Source organism: Medicago sativa, chromosome 7, assembly GCF_051527215.1.
Source record: "Medicago sativa cultivar Bolivia chromosome 7, Bolivia_mono, whole genome shotgun sequence".
Lineage (NCBI taxonomy): Eukaryota > Viridiplantae > Streptophyta > Magnoliopsida > Fabales > Fabaceae > Medicago > Medicago sativa.
Window position 1 is genome coordinate 92,484,424 of NC_140755.1, and position 27,455 is coordinate 92,511,878.

Here is a 27,455-nt window from a genome sequence, read left to right on the forward strand (position 1 = left end):
AAGTTTCACCTAATCTCATGGTTCTAACCTCAAAACTACTTCCAATAATCATCCTATGGATTATCTAAGGTCTATACACAATTTCTACATCAATTCAACAAGTTTTCATCATCTAATCATCAAATCTCTCTCAAAACCCTAATTCTCAAATTCTCACAAACTCTCTCCAACTTGTTAGATGTAATCTAATGATTTAACAACTTAATATTAATGCAAGATAGTCTCACCCTCACCTTTGATTAATTCCTGAATCAGCGGCAGCGTTCTTCTTTCCTAAGGTCTTCTCCTCTTCTCTTGACTTGTCTCTTCTCTTCTCTTCTTTCTTGTTCTCCTCTTTTCCAAAAAGCGGTTTAAGGTAAACTCTTTCTAACCTAAGCTTCTCTATTTATAATACTAAAATATTCTTCCCAAATCTATTTAGGCCCAAAAACTTATTCTTCTTTCTATTCTAACCCTCAATTCCACTCACACTAATAATCCTCATAATCTTATTTATTTCTAAATTAAATATATCTCTCACAAATAACAAATATATTTCTACACCAAATAACAAATATATCTCTAACAAATAACAAATATATATTATTATAGTAAATACCAACATATAACATAACAAAATATCACTCATCAAAATAAATCGACTAAATCATAAAAAGACATCTAATCTCAAAACTACCTCCAAATCTACTTACTCTAATAATTCTCATATTCTAATAAATAATAGAATAATGCCACATAATAAAATACTAACACCTCATATAAATAAATAAATCACATAAATAGACTCTAACTTAATAAAAATAATTAAATAAAAAGGAGGGCGTTACAGGCCAAACAAACAATGACTAGTGTGGGAGAAACCGACATTGACAAGCGTGAACCAAGCCATTGCTAATTAATTCCTTATACCTTTGGCAGATTGGCTAAAAGGGGACCGGAGTCCAGCTAGTGTATATTTAGCATCGGCCGAATAATTGGCCGATGTTCATATACAATGGTGCCTGTGGTTCTTACCACAAACATGTTAGAGACAAACACTTCTTGTCCTTTTAAGGGTCTTAAGACTTCATACAGTTTAAAACTCAATAAACATCTTTGTAAGCAGTTAGTACTCCTGTCTTAGCTATTGATCCTTAAAACCATCCACTATATCAGCAATTAACTTGTACCACAAGGATAAACATAAAGAGACGAAACATTTGTAACACTAAAGCATGATATTAATCCACATCTGGTTTATTTTTTTGAGCTGCAAACTGAAACTTTTCATAATTACACATAAAATACCAATATTTAATACTATGCCAAATATTCCAGAATCTCAGCGTCGTTGAAAATTTGATGACTTGATGGATATAGCAAAGATCAATACAAAACCTATTGTAAATCCAACAACTATAACTGCAACTATCCCCAAAAATTCATACTTGAAACCAAAGTAATCTCGCAAAAAGTCTTGTATTGGAATAATTCTTCCGTTAAAATCCACACTGTGCTTTATATCTCCAAACTGTGAAGTCACCAACCCGTTTAGACTCCAAGCTGCTGGATTTATCAAATAAAACCATCTCCACCATACAGGGATCCTCTGCAAACCCATGTCAGAAAATTATTGAAAAGAAACAAAAAAAAAAAATCAATTTTATTACTTCTAAAGTAGAAATCTATGGAGTTAACATCAAAGGAAGCTAAAACTTACTGTTTTTGGGATTAAGAATCCTGAGAACAGATTAAAAACTGCATTGAACGCACTGGTGAGTATAGAAGACATAGCTAGGTTTGGGGTCATGGCTGTTGCCATCATGCCAAAGTAGGTATGGTAAAGGAAGGTGAAAAACATGAAAAAGATGTACCAAAAAAATTTAGTGACGCTCCACTCATAACCAATCATTGCATAAACTATAATCGCATAAACCACTGCTAGGACAAGATTATAAGGGACTTCAATTAGAGCCTACATGAAAGAAAAGATGAAGATTAGAAAATGTAGACACAAATTTATTTACATACATGGGACTATGTGTAAATATAGACTAATTCAACGCTTGCCTGAGAAACAGCATATGCCAATGCTGAATACATTCCTGCAGCCCTTTCCCTATAAAAGACTACTCTCTCTATACCTATCAGTGGTTGCACTGAATTACAATTCTTGACACCAATAACCAAAGTAGCAGTATACAAAAATCCCATGGAATTAAAGAAATCTTGTTGGTTTTCACTGCAATCAATTGATATGTAAATTCACGTTAGAGTAATTAGAAGCAAAACTTTGAAAGCCATATGCAACTCTTAGTAATTTCAAGTTGATTCTTATTACATTTTGGAGGCAACTTTCCAGTAAAAGCTCCCAAGCAACACGGCGACAGCGATTGTGAAGATAAACCTTATTGAATTGTACAACGGATTGCGCCAGTAAGACCAATGTTGTTTCCATAAACATGCCATACATTGGTTAAAAAAGGACCTCGAGTACTTCGAAGAAAAATAAAGGTTCTTTGAACCAAAAGATGGAGTGCTCAAATCTTCAATAAGAGCTTTGTTTTCTCCTGTAACAAATGTCACATAAGTTTCTACTTAAATAACCTGTGGATATATAACAATTCATAACAAAAATTGTTTCGTGCCTTTTGCACTTATTTATTTGCTACCTAGAATTTTTTTCCAAGTTCAATACTTCACAGAACAGAAAATACCTGTACAATTCTGAGCTCTTGTACACCTCAGCAAAATTAATCTCCGTTTCCATTTCTTTTGCTGAGCTAGTAACTTCCAACATCCAAGTTGCTGGATTGTAGCCATCTTTAATCTTACTGACACCTTGAATTCCCTTTATGAAAAAAGTGTGCACAAAGGTAAGTTTCATGCTACAATAGATTAGAGATGTAAAACATACACTACAATTGAAAAACTTTCAGAATATTTCTACCTCGAAGTATTTAATTAAATGTGAAGAATGACGTCCAAGTGGCCCCACATATATCTCTTGTCCTCCTCGTCTCATTAAGAAAAGCTTAATTACATTGAAAATAAAGATCAAAACCTTTCAAAAAGAAGTAAACAAACTAACATTAAATTGTTATGAATTTTAGCTCCTTTTGTTTACCTCGTCGAATGATTCAAAGATATCAATGCTGGGCTGGTGAATGGTACACACAATTGTTCTTCCAGTGTCCACTATGTTCCTAACTGCTCTCATAACAATAGCTGCAGCTCTTGCATCTAGCCCAGAAGTTGGCTCATCCATGAATATGATAGAAGGATTACACACCGGCTCAACTGCAATAGTCAATCTTTTACGCTGCTCAGTTGAGAGACCGTTAATACCAGGGAGACCAACATATGCATCCCTTAGTGGGTTCAGCTCCACTAGCTCCATGCTTCCTCAACGAACATCTGTAACCATTGGTCAGCTCCTAATTATTCTTGCTTGCAACAAAATAATGTACTTGAAAAATAATGTATGCATATCTATTTGAATGCAACAGCAAACAATTTAGAAAAATTACTTGCTCATCATCCATGTTGAGTGTATAAATTGGCAACTTAAAAGAAATCTGGTGAATCAGGTTAACAACAACCGTAACATACTTAAAAACACTTGAGAACTTAACATGAAAGTCAAGTGAGTGTGTGTTTAAAATGATGCATAAACCATGCAAACGTTAATCAATATGGCAAGTCACATATGAAAGTAAACTAGCTGCACAAAAATAATACATGATGTGTGTACATATGCACATTGTGCCGGTAGAAAGATAGGCGTGGCTATCAACATGTTATGTATATAGAAAATGATAAACAACATGATATTCAAATGCCAACCTTCCTAGTTTCTGCATTGATTTCCGCAGGCAACCGGAGCCATGCTGAGTAGACCAAAGACTCATAGATAGTAATATGAGGAGAGTGTATATCGTTTTGCTCACAGTATCCTGAAATTCTTGCAAAGGTTTCTTGCTTTTTGGGATACCCGGAAACTGTGATGTTCCCACTAATATATCCCCCACTTTTTCTACCAGCAAGTACATCCATCAAAGTTGTTTTGCCAGCACCAGTGACACCCATAAGTGCAGTGAGAACACCTGGCCTAAAAGCTCCGCTGAAACCGTTCAAATGAACCAACTTATCTTCAAGGACACCCTGACTCCTCATTTCCTTCAGGTATAGAGCAAATATTTAATGAAACTCGTTTAGAAATTACGAATTGATTGGAATGTGAACTCTTTTCATTTGAATGTATATTACCTGAGGCACGTCGACAGAATATGTTACTTCATCAAAGGTTATAGAATGTGGTTCAAAAGGAAGAACCATTCCTCCTTTTCTTCCACCATTCTCCTCATTGCTTTGAGATTGCTCTGATTTTACAGCCTGCTGCTTCTCAATTTCTGCATAATCAGTTTGGAATATTAATTCATACTTAAGGCTCATTTTCGTAAAAAAATTCTAATTACTGTAAAGAAACTCACGATTGAAGTAAGTTAGAGCAAGAATGTAACCCAAGTTGAACAGTAATGTATATCCGATCAATGCCACGAAACATATCCAATACCAGTGTGACTGTGTAAAGAACCCGCGAGATTCCAAAACTTCAACTCCTAGTGGTTTAGTTGAGTTAGGAAGAACCTTCAAAAGAAAATATTTAACCAGTTATCAGAGTTCATCCTATATTTATCAGATATACAAAATGTGGATGTAGTATAATGCATAGCATACATGTCTCCATGTCTTTCCTAGGAACTCGTTATTCACTAAGCCATTCTGTGCATACATTACAGGTGATATCCAGAAGCCCCATATCCACCCTATTGTAATATTATCTGAAACGGAAAAGCAAAAAAGTGGGAAGGTATTGTTACTCTAAATTCTAACAATAATATATAAGAGAAACATTAACTTTGACTACTTCAATCTATGAACTGTCGTACCTTTCGAGAGGGCCATACCAATCATGGCAATGAGGAAGCACAATATAAATGACCCAAGTGTTGTAGCCACTGTCATTTCTCTACCAATTGCTCCAACTAATCGGAATAATGAAGTGCCCATTTGGTTGATAAGCGCAAGAAGAAGGAATTGCCTAAGCAATCTGCATTAACATAATCAGTAACTGTAAAAGTTAACCTGAGTTGAGGAATACTTGACAAGTTTTGATTAATACATATACAAAAATTTCTTTTTTACCTTCCAACTTCAGGATCGTAACCGATGACATAATAGGTGAGGAATGTCCAACAGCTGCTTCAGAAAATGTTACGGGGATTTTAAGGATCCATGAAGGAAGACCATATGCCCAAGAAGGGTAGAAGAGAAGGTCTCTTTGCTTGTAAAACACGGGAAGCCTCACAACGGTCATCGAAAGTTCAGCAAATCCATTAAGCATAAGCCCCAAATTTCCAAAGAACAATGCACCAGCATAAATGCCCCCATCAATCACAGAATTGTAGTGCATCTCAGTTCGGAGAAAAACGGTCATGGTAACAATAGCCATCAATGCAATCTGAAAGAAGGAGAAATGCATTAGTAATAGCAAGCACAGAGTTTATACATAAAGTGAAATACTATAATGTTCAAATTGTTAAAGCCTACTTGGCAAAGTTTGAATTTATATATAGATGAATTGCGCTTCATGAGTATAAGTTCTCTTGATAAGCAAGCTTTGAACAATTCCCGCTTTCCAATTCCATACTTGTTGGTCGTCAAAGCAGCTGGATGGCTTTTAGACTTGTCAAATTGAGTAACAAGTTCATTACCAAGGCTTATCCCAACATGAAATGACTCAAATACCTCTGCAAACTCTTTAGGAGTCACAAATCTATAAGGCTTCTCTCTTTCTACCCAATATTGTTGCTGATCTTTCATTGATGTCACCTAAAGCATAATGGCCAAAATTAAACAGTTAAAATTCACTCATGTCCATATAGATTGTAGAAAGAAGTTAAAGTTCTACTTACTTCTTGTAAAAAGTCTGCCACTGATTTTCTTTCAGGACACTTGAAACCTAATGAAGCAAAAAATTCAAGCACGTGTTCACAAGGTACCTGGTACACAATGTGCCCTTCAGAGAGTAGAATAATGTCGTCAAAAAGATCACAAGTCTCTGGTGGTGGCTGCAAGAGTGAGATCACAGCAGTTCCATTGAGCAGGTGGACATACTGCTGCATTGATTTCGCAACTTGAAAAGTTGTTGAGCTATCCAAACCAGTAGATATTTCATCCATGAAAAGAGCCTTCGCTGTTCCTACTAGCATCTCCCCTGTATTAATAGATTCATAAGATTTTCTCATTGTCACTTTGTTATGGTGAATCATGATGTATACCTCAATACTGAAATTATGTTTGTTTTACCTGTCGTAACCCGTTTCCTTTGTCCTCCAGAGATACCTCTTAACATTGCATTTCCCACCACAGTATCTGCACAGGTTTCTAGTCCCAAAATCTGAACATACAAAGCAAATAAAACTATAAATTAGCTGTTACTCTATGAAGATCAAAGAAGGTTTTTAGTGTATGAATTTTTTTTACCTTTAAAATGTAATCTGTTGCAAGATTTGCTTTCTTGCCTCCAGTTGAAGTAGCCTATGCATATTTTCAAGTCACAAGTTCATCCATTGTGTTATTAGCCATTCTATATGTAATTGAAAATAGGAAAAGAAAAATATGTTGCGCCGTCTCTTACCTTCATAAACACATCGATATCTGAATCAGGGATAATGTTTTTCTCTTTTTCTCTTCTAGATATCTCTTTTAGCATATCTGCATTTTACCAAAGATATTTTCCATTAAACTTGTCATCATGTTTTCAAGTGTCATATTTTTTTAAATTCCATTGAGATGAAACATTTAGCAAAAGATGCAATGCTGTGCACTAACCATATCTAGGTCCAACACCTTGGAATCTTGCTGAGAATTCCAATGTTTCTCTAACCGTCAATTCTCCAATGTGAAGTGTAATATCCCGCTGAATTTGTAATAAATTGTCGTATCAGTTACATGTCAGAACGGAAATAATTTTCAAAGGATTAATTACTTATTGACAAATCGACGATATTTGGTAAGTTTCTCGTATTACTATTCCAACGGACATGAGAAATTAAATGGTTACGAATTAACGGAGGATAATTATGTCTTTTTCACTTGAAGGGCATTTTGGTAATATTTCCACCTAAGATTATTTAAATGAAAAATCCCTCACTTTCTTCATTCTTCTACACTCCTCTCACAAAAAAATCAGCACCTCCCTCTTCTCTTCCTCCTCCCTCACGTGTTTCATTCTTTCCCTCCCACCATTACCTATTTCACTTTTGTAGCAAAATCAAGCTAGAAATGACATTTCATGTTGTAGAAAAATGATTTTGTGTTGTGTTTTGAGCATTAGAGGCAAGCTTGAGCAAGAAACAAGAACATTGAAGCTAGGGTTTGGCTTGGTAAGAAGATTGAGGCAGGGGCTGAATGTAAGTATAAGTGATTAATAGCTTAAATTGAGGTAAAAGTGATTATTTTGAGAAGAAATTCAAGTTATGTTGATTGATTAGAAGTATAAGTTGTTAATGCCTTTGGGATGCTGTGATGACTCTGTTTTTGGGCTGTTAGTAGTATAAATTTTGTTGTTGTTGCTGTTTGGAATGAAAAGTTAGAAGTTAAAAGCCATAAGTTGTTCCAAAAGCTTCCATAATTGATCATTGAGTTAAATATGTTAGAATTTCTTTATGACTGGTGTAGGAGCTGTGTATACATATTTTCTTTGATTCTGGAAAATTTGAGTTGAAATTGAATTGTCTAGAGGTCATAAGCTGTCAGTAAGCTGTTTTGGGAATTTTGCCTTAAATGACTAAGTTGTGGATTAACCGGCTGTATAAGTGGTTCATGGGGCTGAGTATATATGTTGGAACATCTTTGTTAAAGGATGGGTCGAAATTAATTTGATAGAAGCCATAAGCTGCTAATTAAGCTGTTTGTAAGTGCTTAAATAGCCAAACGACGTAGTTCTGGTGCAAGGACTGAAATTGAAATTTTCGTGTATGCTGGTTGATGAAGTAAGAGTACGTCACAAATGAGTTGAGTTGTTTTGGAAAGAGCAAGACCTATAAGCCAAGACATAAGCTATTTTGGAAAATGGATTATGGAGATTTGGAGCTAGCAAAAGCTGCAAATTGTGGATAAGCTGCTTGCAATTTCGGGACTAATGCCAAGGTGAGTTCCTTTAGTTTAGAACCCACCTTTGGGGATCAATTATGATTATGTTAGATTATTGAGATAATATGAATAATTAGACCATTTTTATGATTATTGGCCGACTGTGCAAGCATGACTATCATGCCATATGATTGGTACATTTGAAACATAATAAAAATGAGGTAGTAGAATGATTATTTCTGAATTAGGTTTGGGGTATTTTGATGATGAGTATGAACATTTGAATTAGAGATTGAAATTGATGAATTAAGATGTTGGGCAAATTAATAATGAATTTAAAGAACTCACACATGAGTCTTTATAGTTGAGGAAATAGTGCAGTCATATGCATATTATATGTTTGATGTTTTGATTGTTAGAGAATTAAAGTTATTAATTTATTGGTATGTTAATGGTTGATATTAGTATGTGCTAGAAAGTAAATTAAATTTGTTGTACCGAAACTAACTGTGATTGATGTGGTTTACTGAATTCTTGAAGTGGTCTGATGAATAAATGCTAGGTAAGTTAAACCTAGAAAGTTATTATGTCCTAATTGCATATGAAATGATTTGAAAGAAAATTTGAAATGCACCCTATGAGTAATATGCTCGCATTGAATTATAGAAAATCACAGAAAAATGGAATGAGGAGAAAAATTGAAATGAGTAACATGCTCATAGAAAAAGAAAGAAAGAAAGAAAGAAAAAATGAGAATATTAAGAAAAAAACTCCGTTTGCTGCAACGAAGAGATAATGCAGCCTATGAACAAATTGTTCATAGTATTTTAAAATTTATATTCCGTTCGCCACAACGAAGAGATAATGTGGTATATTTTCCGTTCGCCACAACGAAGAGATAATGTGGTATATTTCCGTTCGCCACAACGAAGAGATAATGTGGTATATTTCCGTTCGCCACAACGAAGAGATAATGTGGTATATTTCCCGTTCGCCACAACGAAGAGATAATGTGGTATATTTCCGTTCGCCACAACGAAGAGATAATGTGGTTTATGTACAAATAATGAAAAGAGATAAATGATGAAATAGTTTATATTGAATGGTACAAATGAGAAAATATTTTATATTGATGAGATAATTTATATTGAGTTGTATAAATGAGAAAATAATTTATATACTTTATTGATAGTAAATTCACATCATGAGATGAGATGATAAAGTATACGATAATGTGTTAAATTTCAGTAGCTTTGTTCTTTAGAGAAGTGTATCGATATGAAAATTATGTTTGGAATGAATTAGCTACGAAGCAATATTTTATGGGCATTCTACTAATCGTTGGAAATGAGGAATTTTAATTATGGAACTCCGGCTTAGTTAGCCGAAACTAGTTGTTATCAGAAAAGAATCAGAGACATACTCAAATAAGTATGTCAAAGTATAAGTTATATCAGAATACGATAGATTGGATATATGTTTATGATTATTGTTATGTTTATGATTAAAGTTATGAGTATGACTATATTTATTATATGATCAAAATAGTATTTCAGGCAACGATTTTAGTTATCCCCTGATTGCTCAGTTATGCATAATGAAATTGTATAAACTCAAAATGGGTTGAGGTTAGAAACAGATGGCGATCCTAGGTTTACCGAGGTTGCCTACGACCTAGGATAGATGGAACTCACTGAGACATCTTGTCTCACCCCAATCCCTTTTATTTATTTCAGATGTACAAGTTACCATACAATAAGGATGGCTCGTGATGAAAAAGCAGACATAGCTGGACCATGTAAAGTACACGTCAATGGAGGTAATAGGCAAGAAATTATATGATTGTATTCAGAGAATATTTATTTATTTTATAATTTTAGTGTATCCAACGCCAAGTTTAACACACATGCTAGATATCGTAGGTGAATTCTAGTAGGGGTGTTTCATGAAGATCGTTTTGACTGACATAAGCAGCAGTTCTTTGAGGTACAAACTCATTCATCTCATGACCGTTATAAGTCACCTTCCCAATGAACTGATTATGAAATTAAAGATTGTTAGCTAGCTAGAAATCGAAAATAGAAAATATAGATTAAAAATAAAATATAATAACATATTTTCATTTGTCTTAGGTAACCTTTAGCTTGGGATCAAGTTTTCCCCAAAAGGAGTGTTGTTTTTCCAGAACTTGGGGGACCCAATAGCAACGTCATCCTGGAGATATATAGATTAGCAAATGAAAATATATTTTATGCATTACAATCTCCACCAAGGTTCTCTTGGTCCTGTCTTTTTTTTTTTTTGTCAAGTAACCTAGTGACTAGACTCACACAAATTATATGTGGAGAAGTGGGGAATCCGGGTTCAAACCCCGGCCCTATATAATGTCCCTGGTAGCTACCAATTAAGCTATACTTACGGGACCTTAGTCCTGTCTTTCTAATGATACATATCATATATACTTGGAATACATGATCATTGTTACCTGCCAGGCTTTATTATTCCACTAACATCCTTGAGAATGTTCACATGTTGTCTTCTTCTTCTTAGTATATAGTTCATTGGAGCCTTTGAAATCCCGAAAAAAGAAAAGGGAATTAGTATATTAGAGTTTCTCCATCAATGATATATGCTATAAACTGTTGGTGTTCAATGTTATTATTACTAAGTACTAACCTCTACCAAATCAAGAGCGTAATTAGTAAGGGTAGGCAAAGCTCTTTTTCCTACGTGAACTTCTGCTTCGATCTTCAAGTGCTGAAATCGGACTTCGATTGTAGGAAGATTAATTCCAACTCTGGGATGAAATGAAATGCATGCAAGGTGAAAATGAAAACGTTAGCGCATATTTATGATGCAGGAGAAATCAACAACAAAAAGACTTAAATGCATTTTTAGTCTTCTTTTTTTTTTACCAAGAAGTTTAGTCTTTTGTTTTCCGGTGTTAACCCTCCGGTTCTCAGGGAAAAGGGCCCCTGGTAATCCGGAGTTTGGCATGGAGGTATGTAAAGCTTGGTCAAGAATTGTTCCACCTAGGAAAGGGGCCCTTCTCGGTTAGTTTTAGTCTTCTTATTCTTTTTTATTTTCAACATTCTGGTCACTGTATTTCAAATGTTTTCCCACTGAGATAGTGTCATGTCATTAACTGAGCTGTTACAACATTACCGATGAAATGAAAATGAGTTATTAAGTTAGATTTAACTTAGACAATGTCTTATATCAAATTTGGTTGGTTTCGTGATATAAATTAGTGTATACTAGATAGTGTCATGTCATAAACTTAGCTGTTACAAACATATCAGTTGCTTCATCATCAAAAGTTCAGTCTCAAAATGTATATGTGAAATGAAATCAAATATTTTGAAAATGTGATTGAAGTCATGGATTTAGAAGAGTGGAAATTGATAGAATATCAACAGAATAATGTAAATATCATTAGTCTTTATTATTATTGATGTAGATATCATTACTGTTTATTAGGTAGCACTAGTCAATGGTTAGCCTTCATGAGCCATGATTAGTTACTATTTATTTAGCTTACCAATTCTTGTATATATTGGATTCAGTCATATCAATACGAGGCATCGAACACATTTCTTATAACCTATCTCTCTGTTAACCTATTTCTTATATGGTATCAGCTAGGGTTCGATCCAAAATCCCTAATTAGCCGCTGCAAAATACCTCTCGTTCTCCCTTCTCAATGGCCTCCCATTCTTCCTCCTCCACCAATTCTGACTCCGGCTCTCCTCAATCTCAAAACCAAACTGCCGCATCCAACAAATTTCACACCGCTTTTTCCATTAATAATGTCAAATCAATCATCCCTGTGACATTAGACAATGACTCCAATATCTATCCATCTTTGTCAGCCCTATTCATGATTCAAGCACGTGTTCACAATTTGCTTGATCACATAATCCCACCGACAGATGAGAAAGTTGTCGCCGCTGCCACCGCTGTCAAAAACAATGACATCGACCTCTGGAACCGCCTTGATGCGGTCGTATTGCAATGGATGTATGCTACTGTTACATAAGATATTATCAATTCTATTCTTGTGGTTAATGACACAGCTGAACAGTGTTGGAAACGTATTGAGGCGTTATTTCATGACAACAAACATTCGAGAGCTGTCCAATTCGAGAACCAGTTCAGCAACACCCACTTGGAAGACTTTCCTTCAACAAAGGCTTATTGCAACCGCCTCAAGCTATTGGCAGATCAATTGGCGAATGTCGACTCTCCAGTCACTAATACACGGTTAGTATTGAAAATGATTTCAGGTCTCACTGATGCATACTCCGGTTTTGTGACATACATTCAACAACATGATCCACTGCCAACTTTTGCAACTGCAAAATCAAGACTCGAACTTAAGGAGTCCACTATGATTCAACGCGCTGCCCGTGAATCCAATTCCCTCTCATCCTCGGCAGCACTCCTCGCCAAATCCTCAACCCCTGATGTTGCTTCAATCACCTAGGGATGGCAATGGGTACCCAATGGGTAGGGTACTATAGTACCCTTCCCCATACCCGCGTTTGCAAAAAATACCCGTACCCGAGCCCGTACCATCGTGGGTAACAACTTTAGTGCCCTTCCCCATACCCTATGGACACCTAAGTGCCCATACCCGTACCCATTACCCGCACTTTAATTATAAAAAGACAATAAAGAACATCACAATTGAAATAAAACTATGATCAAATTTTTTTTTTTAAAGAAACTCATAAAATAGAAGAAATCGTGGTACTTAGCCAAATAAAAAAAAAATCCAAAATATTCCTAAAAAATTAAAATAAAAACATTCAAAATACATATAAAAAAGTGCATGCTAAAATAAACATCAAATTGATTTAAATCATAAATTTATAGCTCGTGAGCTTATGAAGGCAAGGATGAAATGATTACCATATTAGTTTTTAGGTTTAGGTTTATGTTTAAATAGCTAAATAAATTAAATAATTGTACACCAAAAATAAATAAAATATTTATTATATTATATAAATATGTATATGCGGGTTGCGGGGCTGGGTAGTGTAGTGCCCTTACCCGCACCCATACCCATCTAAATTTACGGGTAATTACCCGGACCCAAGCCCATACCCATAAAAGCGGGGTTTTACCCTACCCATTGCGGGTATTTTTTGCGGGTGCCCATCGGACCTGGGTCCAATTGCCATCCCTAATCACCCTAAATTCCTCTCCGGGAAACTCTCAAACTCGGAACAGCAACAATAATTACTGTGGAAACCGCGGCAAGAAAAACCGCGGCAGGGGCGGCCGGAACAACAATGGCGGTCGTGGACAGCCATGGCAACAATACTATCCTTGGCAACAATGGAATCCATGGTCAGCTCCGCCATGCCCTTACCCCTCATACAATTGTGCTAGGCCGAATGGTGCTGCTGCTAGGCCACAACAGCCAGGAATTTTGGGACCAAAGCCGCAACCTGCCAGTTTCAATGCAAATGGACCCAGTCCAACAGACATAGAAGCTGCCTTACATACTCTCAGTCTTGCTCAGCCTGATCCATCGTGGTACATGGACACCGAAGCAACATCTCATATGACATCAGCATCAGGTAATCTCTCGTCTTATTTTAATTTGAGCAAACCTAATGGTATCATTGTAGGAAATGGTCATTCTATTCCAATTCGTGGTTTTGGCAGTACAAAACTATCACCACCTCACCCTCCATTAGTGTTAGAAAATGTACTTCATGCCCCAAAATTAATCAAAAACTTAGTGTCTGTTCGTAAATTCACTACCGATAACCAAGTCACTATTGAATTTGATCCTTTTGGTTTTTCTGTGAAGGATTTTCAGACGGGGATGACACTAATGAGATGTGAGAGCCGAGGAGAACTCTATCCTATCACCACCACAAATAATCCAGTCAAGTCATCCATTTCCCTTGCAGCATTATCATCCTCACTTTGGCATGACCGTCTAGGACACCCCGGAGCACCAGTTTTAGACTCCTTAGTGAAAAATAATTTGATTGAATGTAATAGAATTAGGTTCAATTCAAACTTTTGTACTTCGTGTCCTCTCGGTAAACATGTTAAATTACCTTTTGTTGAATCTAATAATTCTACTTATATGCCTTTTGATATCTTACATAGTGACGTATGGACATCTCCCGTATTGAGTTCGTTGAGTCACAAATATTATGTGCTTTTTTTGGATAATTATTCAAATTACTTGTGGACTTTTCCAATCTCACGAAAATCTCAAGTTTATTCCTCTTTTCAAAAATTAAAAGCATATATCAACACTCAATTTCAACGGGAAATTAAAAACATACAATGTGACAATGGTAAAGAATATGTAAATGGTCTGTTTCAAAACCTTTGTGAAACAAATGGCATTTCCTTTCGTCTATCGTGCCCTTACACATCATCTCAAAATGGTACAGCCGAAAGAAAAATCCGTTCCATAAACAACATCATTCGAACACTATTAGTCCATGCTTCACTACCACCCTCCTTTTGGCACCATGCCCTTCAAATGGCAACATATCTCCTAAACATCCTACCAAGCAAAAATCTCAATTTTCAATCACCACTTCAAATACTTTACAAAAAATACCCATCATACTCTCATCTTTGCGTTTTTGGCTGTTTGTGTTATCCCCTTTTCCCTTCAACTACGATACATAAGCTCCAACCTCGCTCCACGCCATGTGTATTCTTAGGTTATCCATCTCATCATCGTGGTTACAAATGTTATGATTTATCCTCCAATAAAATTATCATTTGCCGCCATGTAATATTTGATGAAACCAAATTCCCATTTTCTCAAATACACAAACCCGAATCGACAACATACGAGTTTCTAGATAATGAAATCTCACCTTACCTCATTCACCATTTACTAGATAACTCCAACTCACAAAATCCGGGCTTGACACAACCAACATCTCCTCCCTCTCCAACTTCCTCTCCCACACGGCCTCCCTCCCCCATTCGGCCTCCCTCTCATTCTCCACAACCGAGTACTCCTCCATCTACATCTCCACCACAATTGCCGACTACTATCAACCCACATACAACACAATCACAACTTCTCCCTCCCATTTACCAACCTATAGTGAGTTCAGAAACTAAACCTGTCACAAGAAGCCAACATGGTATATATAAACCAAACCAAAAATACTATGGCCTTCACACAAATATTACCAAATCTCCCCTCCCTCGTAACCCAGTTTCTGCACTCAAAGATCCGAATTGGAAAATGGCCATGGATGATGAATATAATGCTCTTATTCAAAATAAGACATGGGATTTAGTGCCCCGTCCACCTGATGTTAATGTTATTAGATCTATGTGGATTTTTAGACACAAGGAAAAATCTGACGGTTCTTTTGAGAGGCATAAAGCCCGACTTATAGGTGATGGTGCCGGTCAACAGGTTGGTGTAGATTGCGGAGAAACTTTCAGCCCAGTTGTTAAACCGGCAACTATAAGAACCGTTCTTAGTCTTGCTCTCTCAAAAGCATGGCCTATACATCAGTTAGATGTAAAAAATGCTTTCCTACATGGTGAACTCAAAGAAACAGTCTATATGTACCAACCGTTGGGGTTCAAGGATCCAGATCATCCCAATCATGTCTGTCTATTGCGCAAATCATTGTATGGCCTAAAGCAAACCCCTAGAGCCTGGTACAAACGATTTGCTGATTACGTTTCATCTATTGGTTTCTCTCAAAGCAAGTCAGACAACTCTCTGTTCATCTATCGAAGAGACACTACCATAGTCTATCTTCTGTTATATGTCGACGACATCATTCTTACCACTTCTACTGATGTTCTTCGCACATCTATTATATCTCTTCTCAGCTCTGAATTTGCAATGAAGGATTTGGGACCACTTAGTTATTTCTTGGGCATTTCGGTAACTCGACATTCAGGTGGTATATTCTTATCTCAGAAAAAGTATGCAGAAGAGGTCCTTGAACGTGCTGGTATGTCATCTTGTAAGTCATGTCCTACCCCGGTTGACACAAAATCAAAACTTAACACCAACACTGGTACTCAATATGAGGATCCATCCTTATATCGAAGCCTTGCGGGTGCTCTTCAATATCTCACTTTTACAAGACCAGATATTTCATATGCGGTCCAACATATATGCTTATTTATGCACAATCCGATGGAAGTTCACATGCAGGCTCTTAGGCGCATTTTGCGTTACATCAAAGGCACTAGTCAATGTGGACTACACCTGTATTCATCGCCTACCACATCATTAATCTCATACACTGATGCTGATTGGGGCGGCTGCCCTGACACTAGACGCTCCACCTCTGGTTACTGTGTGTTTCTTGGTGACAACTTACTCTCATGGTCCTCGAAACGCCAACCCACGTTATCTCGCTCTAGTGCTGAAGCTGAATATCGTGGTGTTGCAAATGTGGTATCTGAATCTTGCTGGTTACGTAATTTGCTCCTTGAACTACATTGCCCGATCCAAAAAGCTACCATAGTTTATTGTGATAATGTCAGTGCAATATATCTAGCTGGCAATCCCGTTCAGCATCAACGAACCAAACACATTAAAATGGACATTCACTTTGTCCGTGAAAAAGTTGCCCGTGGTCAGGTTCGTGTCCTTCATGTCCCCTCGCGTTATCAAATTGCAGATATCTTTACCAAAGGTCTTCCCTTGGTACTCTTCCAAGATTTTAGGGACAGTCTCAGCGTAAGATATCCTACCGCTAAGACTGCGGGGGTGTGATAGAATATCAACAGAATATCTGTTAATTAATGTAAATATCATTAGTCTTTATTATTATTGATGTAGATATCATTACTGTTTATTAGGTAGCACTAGTCAATGGTTAGCCTTCATGAGCCATGATTAGTTACTATTTATTTAGCTTACCAATTCTTGTATATATTGGATTCAGTCATATCAATACGAGGCATCGAACACATTTCTTATAACCTATCTCTCTGTTAACCTATTTCTTATAGAAATGTAACAATAATAACAGTGTTAATAATATTTGAAGTGTGGAAATATCACCTATCAATGCGATCCCTGAGCTTCAATAACAATTTCTCATTGTCAACATCTGCAATTCTCACCAGTCTATCTATCAGGTATCTCCTTTCTTGCTGTCCAAGTTTGTATACATCAATTTCATTAACCTCTCCTTCAGAGGTAGTCAACAAACCTCTCCTCATGCGTGCAACAGTCGGAAGCCTCTGAATTGCAGCCCATTTCAAAGCCTCTTCATCATCATTCTCCTCCCTATTAACAAAGTTAGGGAAGACATTATCCATATCAATGCTCATAAGTGATGAACTTCTAAACCTGCTGAAACTCCTCTTATGGCTTCCCTTGAATCTTCCCTCACCATCAATACTACTCTCCATTTCCAATTCTTGAAAACAATCACAATTTCCTTTCTAACTGAATGCTCCGCAACACAAGTTTGTGTGATGTACATATAAGTAGGATGTTCAACACTTTTAAATGTAGTCAAAGTTTTTAGCATGTACGTATGATTCATGTTTTGTAATGATACTTATTATGTCTTGTTTCTTATTCTGTATTGTTCAACACTTTTAATGACTTGTTATTTGAACAATGTTTCCTAAAAAGTTTAAACTTTTATTTTGTTTTTATTATAGTAAATTTTGGTCAAAAAAACAATCTTTCTTCGTCTTTTTGACTCAACTTTTTTCCTCTAAAGTGTAGGATATCTAGACTAGACTTAATGCTAATTTTAAAAACTACAATATCAGATTATTAGATCAAAATTAAATTTTACCTTTAGCATACCTACGGGTATATATTACAATATTTGTTGCCTTCTACTCTTCTAGTAAAAAAAAGCAGATTATATATATATATATATATATATATATATATATATATATATATATATATATGGAAATATCTAGCGAGAATACATTCTTTATGTGCGAATAGTGAGAATACTTATTAACCATTAGATAAAAAATAAACAATTGAGATTAAAAAAGTCCATTTAAGAAACCCATGTTCAATAATATGCTGTTAATATATGTTGGTGTATCATGTTGTTCTTTTAATTTTTTAAAATATCAAATATATCTGTTTAGATAGAGTTAGTTCTCCAAAGTCTTCCTCTCAAAAACCGTTCAAAAAGTCTAGCTCGTAAACACACCCTCAAAAACCGTTCACAAGTTTGAATTATGTATATTACAGTTCTTTTAGATGATACTCCCTCCGTGGTCTATAGTCAATTTAATGTGTTAATATTATCAAATTGTTCTTTTTTGTATGTGTATTAAATTTGATTTTTTATATTTCAAAACAAGTTAGTAGTACTAATTAGGGGTATGTTTAGGAAAAAAATAATAAATACATCTAGTAATTTAAAAAAGAGTTTATATTTAGGGACAAATTTTTAGTCAAATGGATGCTTATACATGAGACGGAGGGAGTACATGCATAGAACTCTTGGCTTATTTATAAATATTTTGTCAGAACTTGTGTTAGATTATTTATGTAGTTTTCATATTTCGGCAGTCTAATCAAAGACTTATGTCTTGTTACTAATTTTGCGTCTAAACCATGAATCATAAACATCATGAGAATTGTATTAAGATTATAATAAGAATAAAAATGTAAATTAGTTTTAAAACCTCTTTCCCCCTCTTTTAAGTAAGATTAAAGTATGCTAGTAGTTCATAAAAAAGTATACCAAATGTGAATTACAACTTACAAACATATACATCAAAAAGAGAGGTTTCCCAAACATTGTAGGAAATAAAGTCTGTTACAAGTATAAAATCAAAGCCATGCAAATAGCTTTTTAAATCAACAGTCAACACTATATATCATCAGTAAAAAAATACAACTGCAAAATGATAGAAAAAATAACTCAAAAGGCTATCCATTTTTACCATCTTACACAAGTGTTAACGGAAATTTTAACGTCGTTGGAAATTAAATATCTTGATCGATATGGCAAAGACCAATACAAAAGCTACTGTAAAACCAACAACTATAATAGCAACCACTCCCAAAAAATCATGTCTGAAACCAAAGTAGTCTCTTAAATAGTCTTGTACAGGAACACTTGTTCTTCCAATCTCAACATTGCTTTTTATATCTCCAAACTGCGAACTCATCAATCCATTTAAAGTCCAAGCTACTGGATTCAACCAACTGTACCATCTCCACCATAAAGGAATCCTCTGTAAGGAAGCACAGAAAATCAATTAATATATTATAGAAGACAAATATGAACTTAACATCAGGCGGAGCTGAAACTTACGGGGTGTGGGACTAGGAATCCTGAGAAGAGATTCCATAATGTCATGGTTGCACCGCTAATCAAACCGGCTATGGGTAGGTTCGGGGTCATGGCTGCTGTCATCATGCCAAGATAGGTAAAGTAGAGGAAGTTGAAGAACATGAAAAATATGTACCAAAAAAACTTGGTAGCACTCCATTCGTAACCAATCATCGCATAAACAATAATTCCATAAACCACAGCTTGAACAAGATTATAAGGGATTTCAATTAGAGCCTACATGAAGAGGAAAAAAAATTAGAAAAATTAGACGCAAATTATTACAAGTATGAGGCTATGTAAATAAGGACTGATAAGAAGTTGTTTACCTGAGAAGTAGCATATGCCATAGATGAATACATTCCTGCTGCTCTCTCTCGGTAAAGGACTACTCGCTCCACATCTACCACCGGTTGCACTGAGAAACAATTCTTGACACCAATAAGTATGGTAGCCGTATACATAAAGCCCATCGAATTAAATAAATCTTGTTGCTTTTTACTGCAATAAATTATTGTACAAATTCACTTTTAGAATAAATAGAATAGAAGTTTGAAAGCCGTAAAAAATTGCAGTTTCCAGTTTGATCTTACTATTTGGAGCCAAAGTTCTGGTACATGCTGCCAAGCAACACAGCGACAACAGTTGTGAAGAGAAACCTTATGGCATTGTACAGAGGGTTGCGCCAGTAAGACCAATGTTGTTTCCATAAACAAGTCATAAATTGGACGGCGAAGGACCTAGAATACTTTGAAGGAAAACAAAGTTCATTTGAAAAAGGAGCTGGCGTGCTCAATTCTTGAATAAGAGCTTTGTTTCTCCTAAAAGAAAATGCCATGGATCAGTTTTTCCATAAGTAAACTGTGTATATATAATAACTCTCAGTCATTTTGAACTTTTGGCCATTAACTGTTAGAATTTTAACAATAGCAAATACCTGTATAATGTTGAATTTTTATACACATCAGCAAAATCAACCCCTAATTCCATTTCTTTAGATGAAGTAGTGACTTCCAAAATCCAAGTTGCTGGATTATATCCATCTTTAATGTTACCTACACCTTGAATTCTCTTACAAAAAGTGAACAAAGGTAAATTTTGTGCTCAAGCAGATTAGAGAAGTAAAACACATTTCAATTCCAGAATTTTCATAAGAATTTTACCTCAAAGTATCTAATTAAATTAGAAGAATGGTGTCCAAGTGGCCCGACATATATCTCTTGTCCTCCTTGCTTCAACAGGAAAAGCTATATTTCATTGAAATTCAAGATCAGAAGCCAGCTGGTAAAGAAAGAAATCAAACAAACGATAAATTTTCTATAAACTTTAAAATTTACCTCGTCAAAAGATTCAAATATATGAATGCTGGGCTGATGAATGGTACAAACAATTGTTCTTCCCGTGTCCACTATGTTTCTAACTGCTCTCATAACAATGGAAGCAGCCCTTGCATCTAGCCCAGAAGTTGGCTCATCCATGAATATTATAGAAGGATTAGCCACTAACTCAACTGCAACTGTCAACCTTTTCCGTTGCTCCGTCGATAGACCACTAACACCTGGCAATCCGACAATTGCATCCCTTAGCGGGTTTAGCTCCACAAGCTCCATGACTTCCTCAATGAACATCTGCAAGCATTATTCAGATCCAGACTTGTTAACATGGATAAAACATTCATCCTTTTATTTTTTGTTGCAACATTCATCTTGCTTCAGCAGAATTTTATACATGATGAGTGAAACATGAAGAATGTGAGGCAGAAAGAAGGGTGTAGGATTATGAAAACAGAAAATTATAAAAGCATGGGATTCAAACACCAACCTTCCTTGTTTCTTTATCAATTTCTGCAGGCAATCTAAGCCATGCTGAATAGAGAAGGGATTCATAGACAGTAACATGAGGAGAGTGGATATCATTTTGCTCACAGTATCCAGAAATTCTTGCAAATGTTTCTTGCTTCTTGGGATATCCAGAAATTGTGATTGTCCCACCAATATATCCCCCAGTTTTTCTACCAGAAAGCACATCCAACAAAGTGGTTTTTCCAGCACCGGTGACGCCCATTAAAGCAGTGAGAACACCAGGCCTAAAAACTCCGCTGACACCTTTTAAAAGAACCAACTTATCCTCATGGACACCTTGATTCCTCATTTCCTTCAGGTTTAGAGAGCAAAAGATTTGTAAAACTTATATTTTACAATAAAGAATTGAGAGTTGAGTACAAGCTTTTCCATTTGAATATATAATATTATTACCTGAGGCATGTCTACAGAATATGTTACTTCATCAAAGGTGATACAATGTGGTTCAAAAGGAAGAACCATTCCTCTTTTTCTTCCATTATTCTCCTCATTGTTTAGAGATTGCTCTGATTTTACAACCTGATGCTTCTCAATTGCTGCATAATCAATATGCAATATTAGTATGCGCTTCAGACTCTTTTTTGTTCAAACAATTTCATGTTTTTACTATGAAGAAACTCACGGTTCAAGTAAGTGAGAGCAAGTAGGTAGCCAAAGTTGAATAGTAACGTGTATCCAATCATTGCTCCAAAACCTATCCAATACCAGTAAGATTGAGTAAAGAACCCACGAGATTTCAAAATTTCAACTCCTAGCGATTCCGTCGAGTTAGGAAGAACCTTTCATAAAAAAACACATATCCAGTCAATTGATTATATTTATGTGATAAGGAATATTCATAAAATGAAGATATAGAATATTGAAATGTATACATGTCTCCAACTCTTCCCTAAGAACTCGTTATTCACTACGGCATTCTGTGCATACATCATAGGTGATATCCAGTATCCCCATATCCACCCTTTTTCTATATCATCTGAAACCATAAAGTAAAAGAAGTAGTCATGTATTGTTATTCTAAATCTAGAACAATAATACATTGGAGAAACATAAATATTGACTTTTCCTATCCATGATCTATAATACCTTTTGAGAGGGAAAAACCACTCATGACAACTAGCAAAGCCAATGTAAATGATCCTAATGTTGAAGCCACTGACATATCTCTTCCAACTGCTCCAAGGAACCGGAATAGCGAAGAGCCCATTTGGTTAACAGCAGATATAAGAAGGAATTGCTTAAGAAACCTGAATTTACATTAAAAACATGCTTCAAATGTCAAACTAATGGAAGGGTGATTTTGCAAGTTTTGCTAATAGATATTGAAAACTTAGATTTGCACCTTCCAAATTCATTATCATAACCAATGAAATAATACGTGAGGAATATCCAAACAGCCACTTCCAAAATAGTCAAGGGGATTTTTATGATCCATGAAGGGAGAGCATATGCCCAAGAAGGGAAGAAAAGATGTCCTCTTTGCTTGTAGAAAACAGGAAGATTTATGACTGCCAGATCAAGTTCAGAAAGACCATTAAACATGATTATCATATTCCCAAAGAACATTGCACCTGCATAAATGTTTCCATCAGTTACTGAGTCATGGTGCATTTCGGTCCGGAGGAAAACAGTCATAGTAATTGTGGCCACCACAGCAATCTGAAAGAAAAAGAAAAGCTTCAGTGATGAAGGTGAATCAATCATGCGCACACAAAGTAAAAAAGATAAATAGAAGATTTGAACTTCTAACCTACCTGGCAAAGTTTGAAGATATATAAAAATGAATTACGTTTCATGAGTAAATATTCTCTTGATAAGCAAGCTTTGAATAATTCCCAGTTTCCAATTCCATACTTGTTGGTTGTCAAAGCAGATGGGTGGCTTTTAGACTTGTCAAATTGAGTAACAAGATCATTACCAAGGCTTCTACCAACATGATATGACTTAAATGCCTCTGCAAACTCTTTAGCTGTCACAAATCTATACGGTTTTTCTCTTTGTGCCCAATATTGTTCCTGATCTTTCATTGATGTCACCTGCAACATTATAGCAAATATTGAACAGTCAAAACTTAGTCCTATGTCCTAATCATATATGAGGTAGAAAGAAGATAAGTGGACTATTTGGATTGACTTATTTGAATTTATGTACAGGATTAATCAACTTATGAGATTGTTTGAGAGAGCTTATGGAAACAGCCTATGACATATCCATAAGCTGTTTTCAATTATTTCCGTAAGCTCTCCATAAAAACTTGTCAAAACAACTTGTATGAAAACAATTTGACTTTATTTTATCTTTTGTTATATAAATAACTTACATATAAGTAATTGTATGATAAAGGCTTAATCTATAAGTGCTTAATTCATCTGTTTATCTAAATAGGGCCAAAGTAACACTTACTTCTTGTAAAAAGTCTGCCACAGCTTTCCTCGAAGGGCATATGAAACCCATTGAAGCAAAAAAATCGAGCACGTGCTCACAGGGACCTTGATACACAATATGCCCCTCAGAGAGTAGAATAATGTCGTCGAAAAGATCGTAAGTCTCAGGTGGTGGCTGCAAGAGTGAGATCACAGCAGTTCCCTTGAGAAGATGGACATAATGCATCACTGATTTCACAACTTGAAAAGTTGTCGAGCTATCCAAACCAGTAGATATTTCATCCATGAAAAGAGCCTTAGCTGGTCCTACCAGCATCTCCCCTGTATTTATAGATTCATAAGAGTTTCTCATTGTCGCTTTATTGTAGTGAATCGAATTGTATACTTCAATATTGAAATGAAGTCGGTTTTACCTGTCGTAACACGTTTTCTTTGTCCTCCAGAAATACCTCTTAACATTTCATTTCCCACCACAGTATCTGCACATATCTCCAGTCCCAAAACCTGAAAATATAAAGCAAATAAAATTAAAATCAACACAAAATTTCATTACTTTTATGATCATTAGAGAAGGTTTTGATTCTATGAATTTCACCTTTAGAATATAATCTACTACAAGATTTTCTTTCTGGCCTTCAGTTGCAACAGCCTGAGCATTATAACTCATTAGTCCAACAATCATTGTGTATTAGTAATTCTATAGTAAATCGAAAACATAAAAGTAATTAGTGTTACACTATCTCTTACCTTCATAAAGACATCGATATCTGGATCAGGGATAATGTTATTCTCTTTTTCTCTTCTACACACCTCTGCTAGCATATCTGCACGATACCAAAGACAATTTTTTCTCTCAAATATTAGCTTCTGCTTTGAAATTACATTGAGATGAAATAAGTAACAAAAAATGCAACGTCGTATACTAACCATATTGATGCCCAACGCCTTGGACTCTTGCGGAGAAGGCCATGGTTTCTCTGACAGTCAATTCTCCAAGGTGAAGATCATTTTGACTGACATAAGCAGCAGTTCTTTGAGGTACAAATTCGTTCATCTCATGACCATTATAACTCACTTTTCCAGTAAACTGTTCATCAAATTGCACCTCATTAGCAATCTAGAAATCCCAAATGTGAAAGCATCATTTAACAATTGAAAAACATAATTTTGTTTATGTCTTAAGTAACCTTTAGCTTGGGATCAAGTTTGCCAGCCAAGGTCAAGAGAAGTGTGGTCTTTCCAGAACTTGGAGGTCCCAAAAGCAATGTCATCCTGGAGATATGTTTTAGAGTAGAAATTGTGAGTATATTATAATTAAATTGCCACTAAAAATTCTATTTTACAATCATTTCCGATGAAATTGAACACCGTTATTTAGGTTACAAGGTCAAATTCTTATCACTAAGTTCACACCTTACGACATATATTAAGATATTCATTTGTGTTTGCAATGATTCATAGCTGGAATTATTATGTAGCATTGACATTTCACATTGAATGTGTGTTAGGTGTTGAACACACGCCACGACACTTATATATGCGGTTACATTCAATTATTTAATTTTCTCAAATAATTACCGGGGTCAACGTGTCAATGTCATGTCAAACGAATTAATGTATTCATTTCATTATTACCTGCTAGGCTTTATTATTCCGCTAACATCCTGGAGAATATTCACATGTTGTCTTCTTCTTCTTAGCATCGAGTTCAATGGAGCCTTTGAAATCCAAAAAAAAAAGGAATTAATGTATCAGAGTATTCTCCAATATCAAAACTATTGATATTGATTTTTGAATGTCATTATTTACATAGTACTACATACCTCTACCATATCAAGAGTGTAATTAGTGAGGGTAGGTAAAGCTCTCTTTCCTACATGAACTTCTGTTTCAATCTTCAAGTTTTCAAATCGAACTTCAATTGTAGGAATATCAACTCCAACTCTGTTATATCATAAGTACATTTTTATAAGCTAGCATAAAATAAAATATAAAAGATTGAAAAATGTTACCTATCAATGCGATCCTTAAGCTTCAACAAGAAATTCTCATTATCAGCATCAGCAATTCTCACTAGTCTTTCTAACAAATATTTTCTCTCTTGTAATCCAATTTTGTGCACATCAATTTCATTAGCCCCTCCTTCAGAGTTAATCAACAAACCTCTCCTCAAACGTGTAACAGTTGGTAGCCTCTGAATTGCAGCCCATTTTAAAGCCTCTTCATCAAAACTCTCCATTTTTTTATTCCTCCAAAAAAATCAAATGTTGTTCCTATGAGACTGAATTCACTGCAAGACAAATTGGTTTCATATGTACATTAAATAAGATAAGATGTGTAACACTTCGGTCTAACTCTAATGCAATTTTTTTAGGATGAAGTGTTAGTTCATTTTTTTTTCTTCATATGTACACCGAAAAAAAATATTTCCTTCTTTGTTTTCTTACATGCAAATGTTCGTTAAATTAGTGGTTATTAGTTTCCAGAATCAAATCGTCAACATTTTTTTAAAAAAGAAAATCAGGAACATCTTCTTAAAACTCTTTCAAAACTTGGTGTATATGGTTTCGTAATTCGAACTGAAATCTTATAGTGGGTCCCACTATTAAATAGGTCATATCGGGATTAGGATTCTCTCTATTAATATTGTCCTATGTTTATCTATTTCTAAATAGAACTTTCCATTTTTTTGAAAAATTTAGGGGTCCAATTCATACATTATTAAAGGTGGTCAAATTTCATTGTTTTAGAATATTAAATTAATTTTAGAGATATTTACATTGTTTGGTTATTTATTAGGGTCAAACTTTATTTAAGTTTAAATTCATATTTATAAATGATACCCTTGGAAAAATATCGCTAACAAAGAAAATACTTCAATTACCCTTAAAAAAGGAAAATACTTAAATTAGTGCTTTTATTTTAGTTTTACTTTTTTTGGTTCCCATAACTATTCAAATCTAAATGAAGACATCAAACTTAACAATGTTAACATTGTCCATTGAGATAAGCTTTATAAACCCATGATTCTTTTCTAAAGGAAATTATGTTCGAGACACTATTTTTTTTTTTCTTTTCAGAAAATGCTAAAGCATGCTCTTGAAACATTGGATAAGAGTATAAAAATAGAAATATAGTATTGAAAAATTGTGAAAAATGATTAATTTAACTTTTAAAAAATTAAAATGTTGTCAAATCCAATACAAACATGTTACTTTTAGTTTTGTTAACAAGTGTCTAAGTGTCTTAGAGCATTTGTTAGCCTAACCCTTGCCTTTTTACTCAACTTCAATATATAATAATGAAAATATATCCACATCGTGGACAAATTTTGAACTATTAATTTCCATATACCGTAACATTTGTTTGACATATCTAGAAAGTCGTGCAGAAACTATAGGTGACGTCAAGTCTACTGCAAAAATTCTAAGTGTTATTTGTTTTTTTATCGTTAAAAATTGAAAGAATTAGGTACCCCGAAGTTTACAGTAGGTATGGCGGGATTGGAACTAGTTTCATCTTTCTCGTACCTGAATGAATCTCATATATTTATCTATTACTTTACTTGATCGTTAACGGGATGAGAAATTGAAGCACATCTTTATTTATATATTCTCAGGGAAATCGTTTTTTTAATAATAATTAGTTTTTTCAGCCTCAAACTCGAACCCACCCCGAACCCAGAATTTTTGCAAAACTCATAACCCACACCCAACATTGTATTTGTGTATTGCAAATCAGAGAAAATGTTCATAGTGATTCAAAGTTCA

The 27,455-nt window shown here is 35.1% G+C and overlaps 3 protein-coding genes, 1 long non-coding RNA gene and 2 pseudogenes across 6 annotated transcripts; 2 read left to right on the forward strand and 4 right to left on the reverse strand.

Annotated features, from left to right (window-relative positions):
• Window positions 1-1,179: 1,179 nt before the first annotated feature.
• Window positions 1,180-6,290, reverse strand: LOC146910314 (pleiotropic drug resistance protein 1-like; annotated as a pseudogene). The gene is made up of 15 exons (XR_015020250.1): window positions 5,958-6,290; window positions 5,593-5,874; window positions 5,188-5,503; window positions 4,932-5,092; window positions 4,720-4,823; window positions 4,473-4,629; window positions 4,249-4,391; window positions 3,826-4,158; window positions 3,107-3,396; window positions 2,930-3,013; window positions 2,683-2,830; window positions 2,321-2,549; window positions 2,050-2,221; window positions 1,700-1,954; window positions 1,180-1,588 (listed from the first exon to the last, which is right to left on the reverse strand). The product of XR_015020250.1 is annotated as a pleiotropic drug resistance protein 1-like (transcript).
• Window positions 6,291-6,310: 20 nt separating this feature from the next.
• LOC146910315 (ABC transporter G family member 40-like) lies at window positions 6,311-6,970 on the reverse strand (the record flags this gene model as incomplete). Its single annotated transcript, XM_085729426.1, has 4 exons — window positions 6,311-6,442; window positions 6,529-6,582; window positions 6,683-6,759; window positions 6,877-6,970. Coding segments are annotated over 4 exons (357 nt in total), but the record flags the coding sequence as incomplete, so codon positions are not given.
• Window positions 6,971-7,227: 257 nt separating this feature from the next.
• LOC146910316 (uncharacterized) lies at window positions 7,228-10,739 on the forward strand. Its single transcript, XR_015017578.1, has 4 exons — window positions 7,228-8,196; window positions 9,876-9,958; window positions 10,062-10,125; window positions 10,272-10,739. It is a non-coding gene; the product is annotated as an uncharacterized LOC146910316 (long non-coding RNA).
• On the reverse strand, window positions 10,086-17,571 carry LOC146910317 (pleiotropic drug resistance protein 1-like). The gene is made up of 2 exons (XM_085722847.1): window positions 17,177-17,571; window positions 10,086-10,174 (listed from the first exon to the last, which is right to left on the reverse strand). Exons 1-2 carry the CDS (start codon window positions 17,527-17,529, stop codon window positions 10,159-10,161), a joined length of 369 nt encoding a protein of 122 aa, XP_085578973.1. The 5' UTR covers window positions 17,530-17,571; the 3' UTR covers window positions 10,086-10,158.
• LOC146910318 (uncharacterized) lies at window positions 11,843-12,625 on the forward strand (annotated as a pseudogene).
• Window positions 17,572-18,909: 1,338 nt separating the features above from the next.
• Window positions 18,910-25,939, reverse strand: LOC146910319 (pleiotropic drug resistance protein 1-like). Of its 2 annotated transcripts, XM_085722849.1 has the most exons (23): window positions 25,698-25,939; window positions 25,509-25,629; window positions 25,321-25,403; window positions 24,873-24,957; window positions 24,613-24,772; window positions 24,433-24,509; window positions 24,281-24,334; window positions 24,099-24,189; window positions 23,705-24,006; window positions 23,056-23,337; window positions 22,644-22,960; window positions 22,388-22,548; window positions 22,174-22,277; window positions 21,924-22,080; window positions 21,695-21,837; window positions 21,261-21,593; window positions 20,777-21,067; window positions 20,603-20,686; window positions 20,377-20,510; window positions 20,033-20,260; window positions 19,769-19,940; window positions 19,422-19,676; window positions 18,910-19,341 (listed from the first exon to the last, which is right to left on the reverse strand). In XM_085722849.1, the coding sequence occupies exons 1-23, from the start codon at window positions 25,922-25,924 to the stop codon at window positions 19,075-19,077; spliced, it is 4,128 nt and encodes a 1,375-aa protein (XP_085578975.1). In that variant the 5' UTR covers window positions 25,925-25,939; the 3' UTR covers window positions 18,910-19,074. The 2 variants fall into 2 exon arrangements, with proteins under 2 accessions (XP_085578975.1, XP_085578974.1); XM_085722848.1 differs by lacking the exons at window positions 25,321-25,403; window positions 25,509-25,629; window positions 25,698-25,939 and having other exon boundaries at window positions 21,695-21,829; window positions 21,877-22,080.
• Between the last annotated feature and the right edge of the window lie 1,516 nt (window positions 25,940-27,455).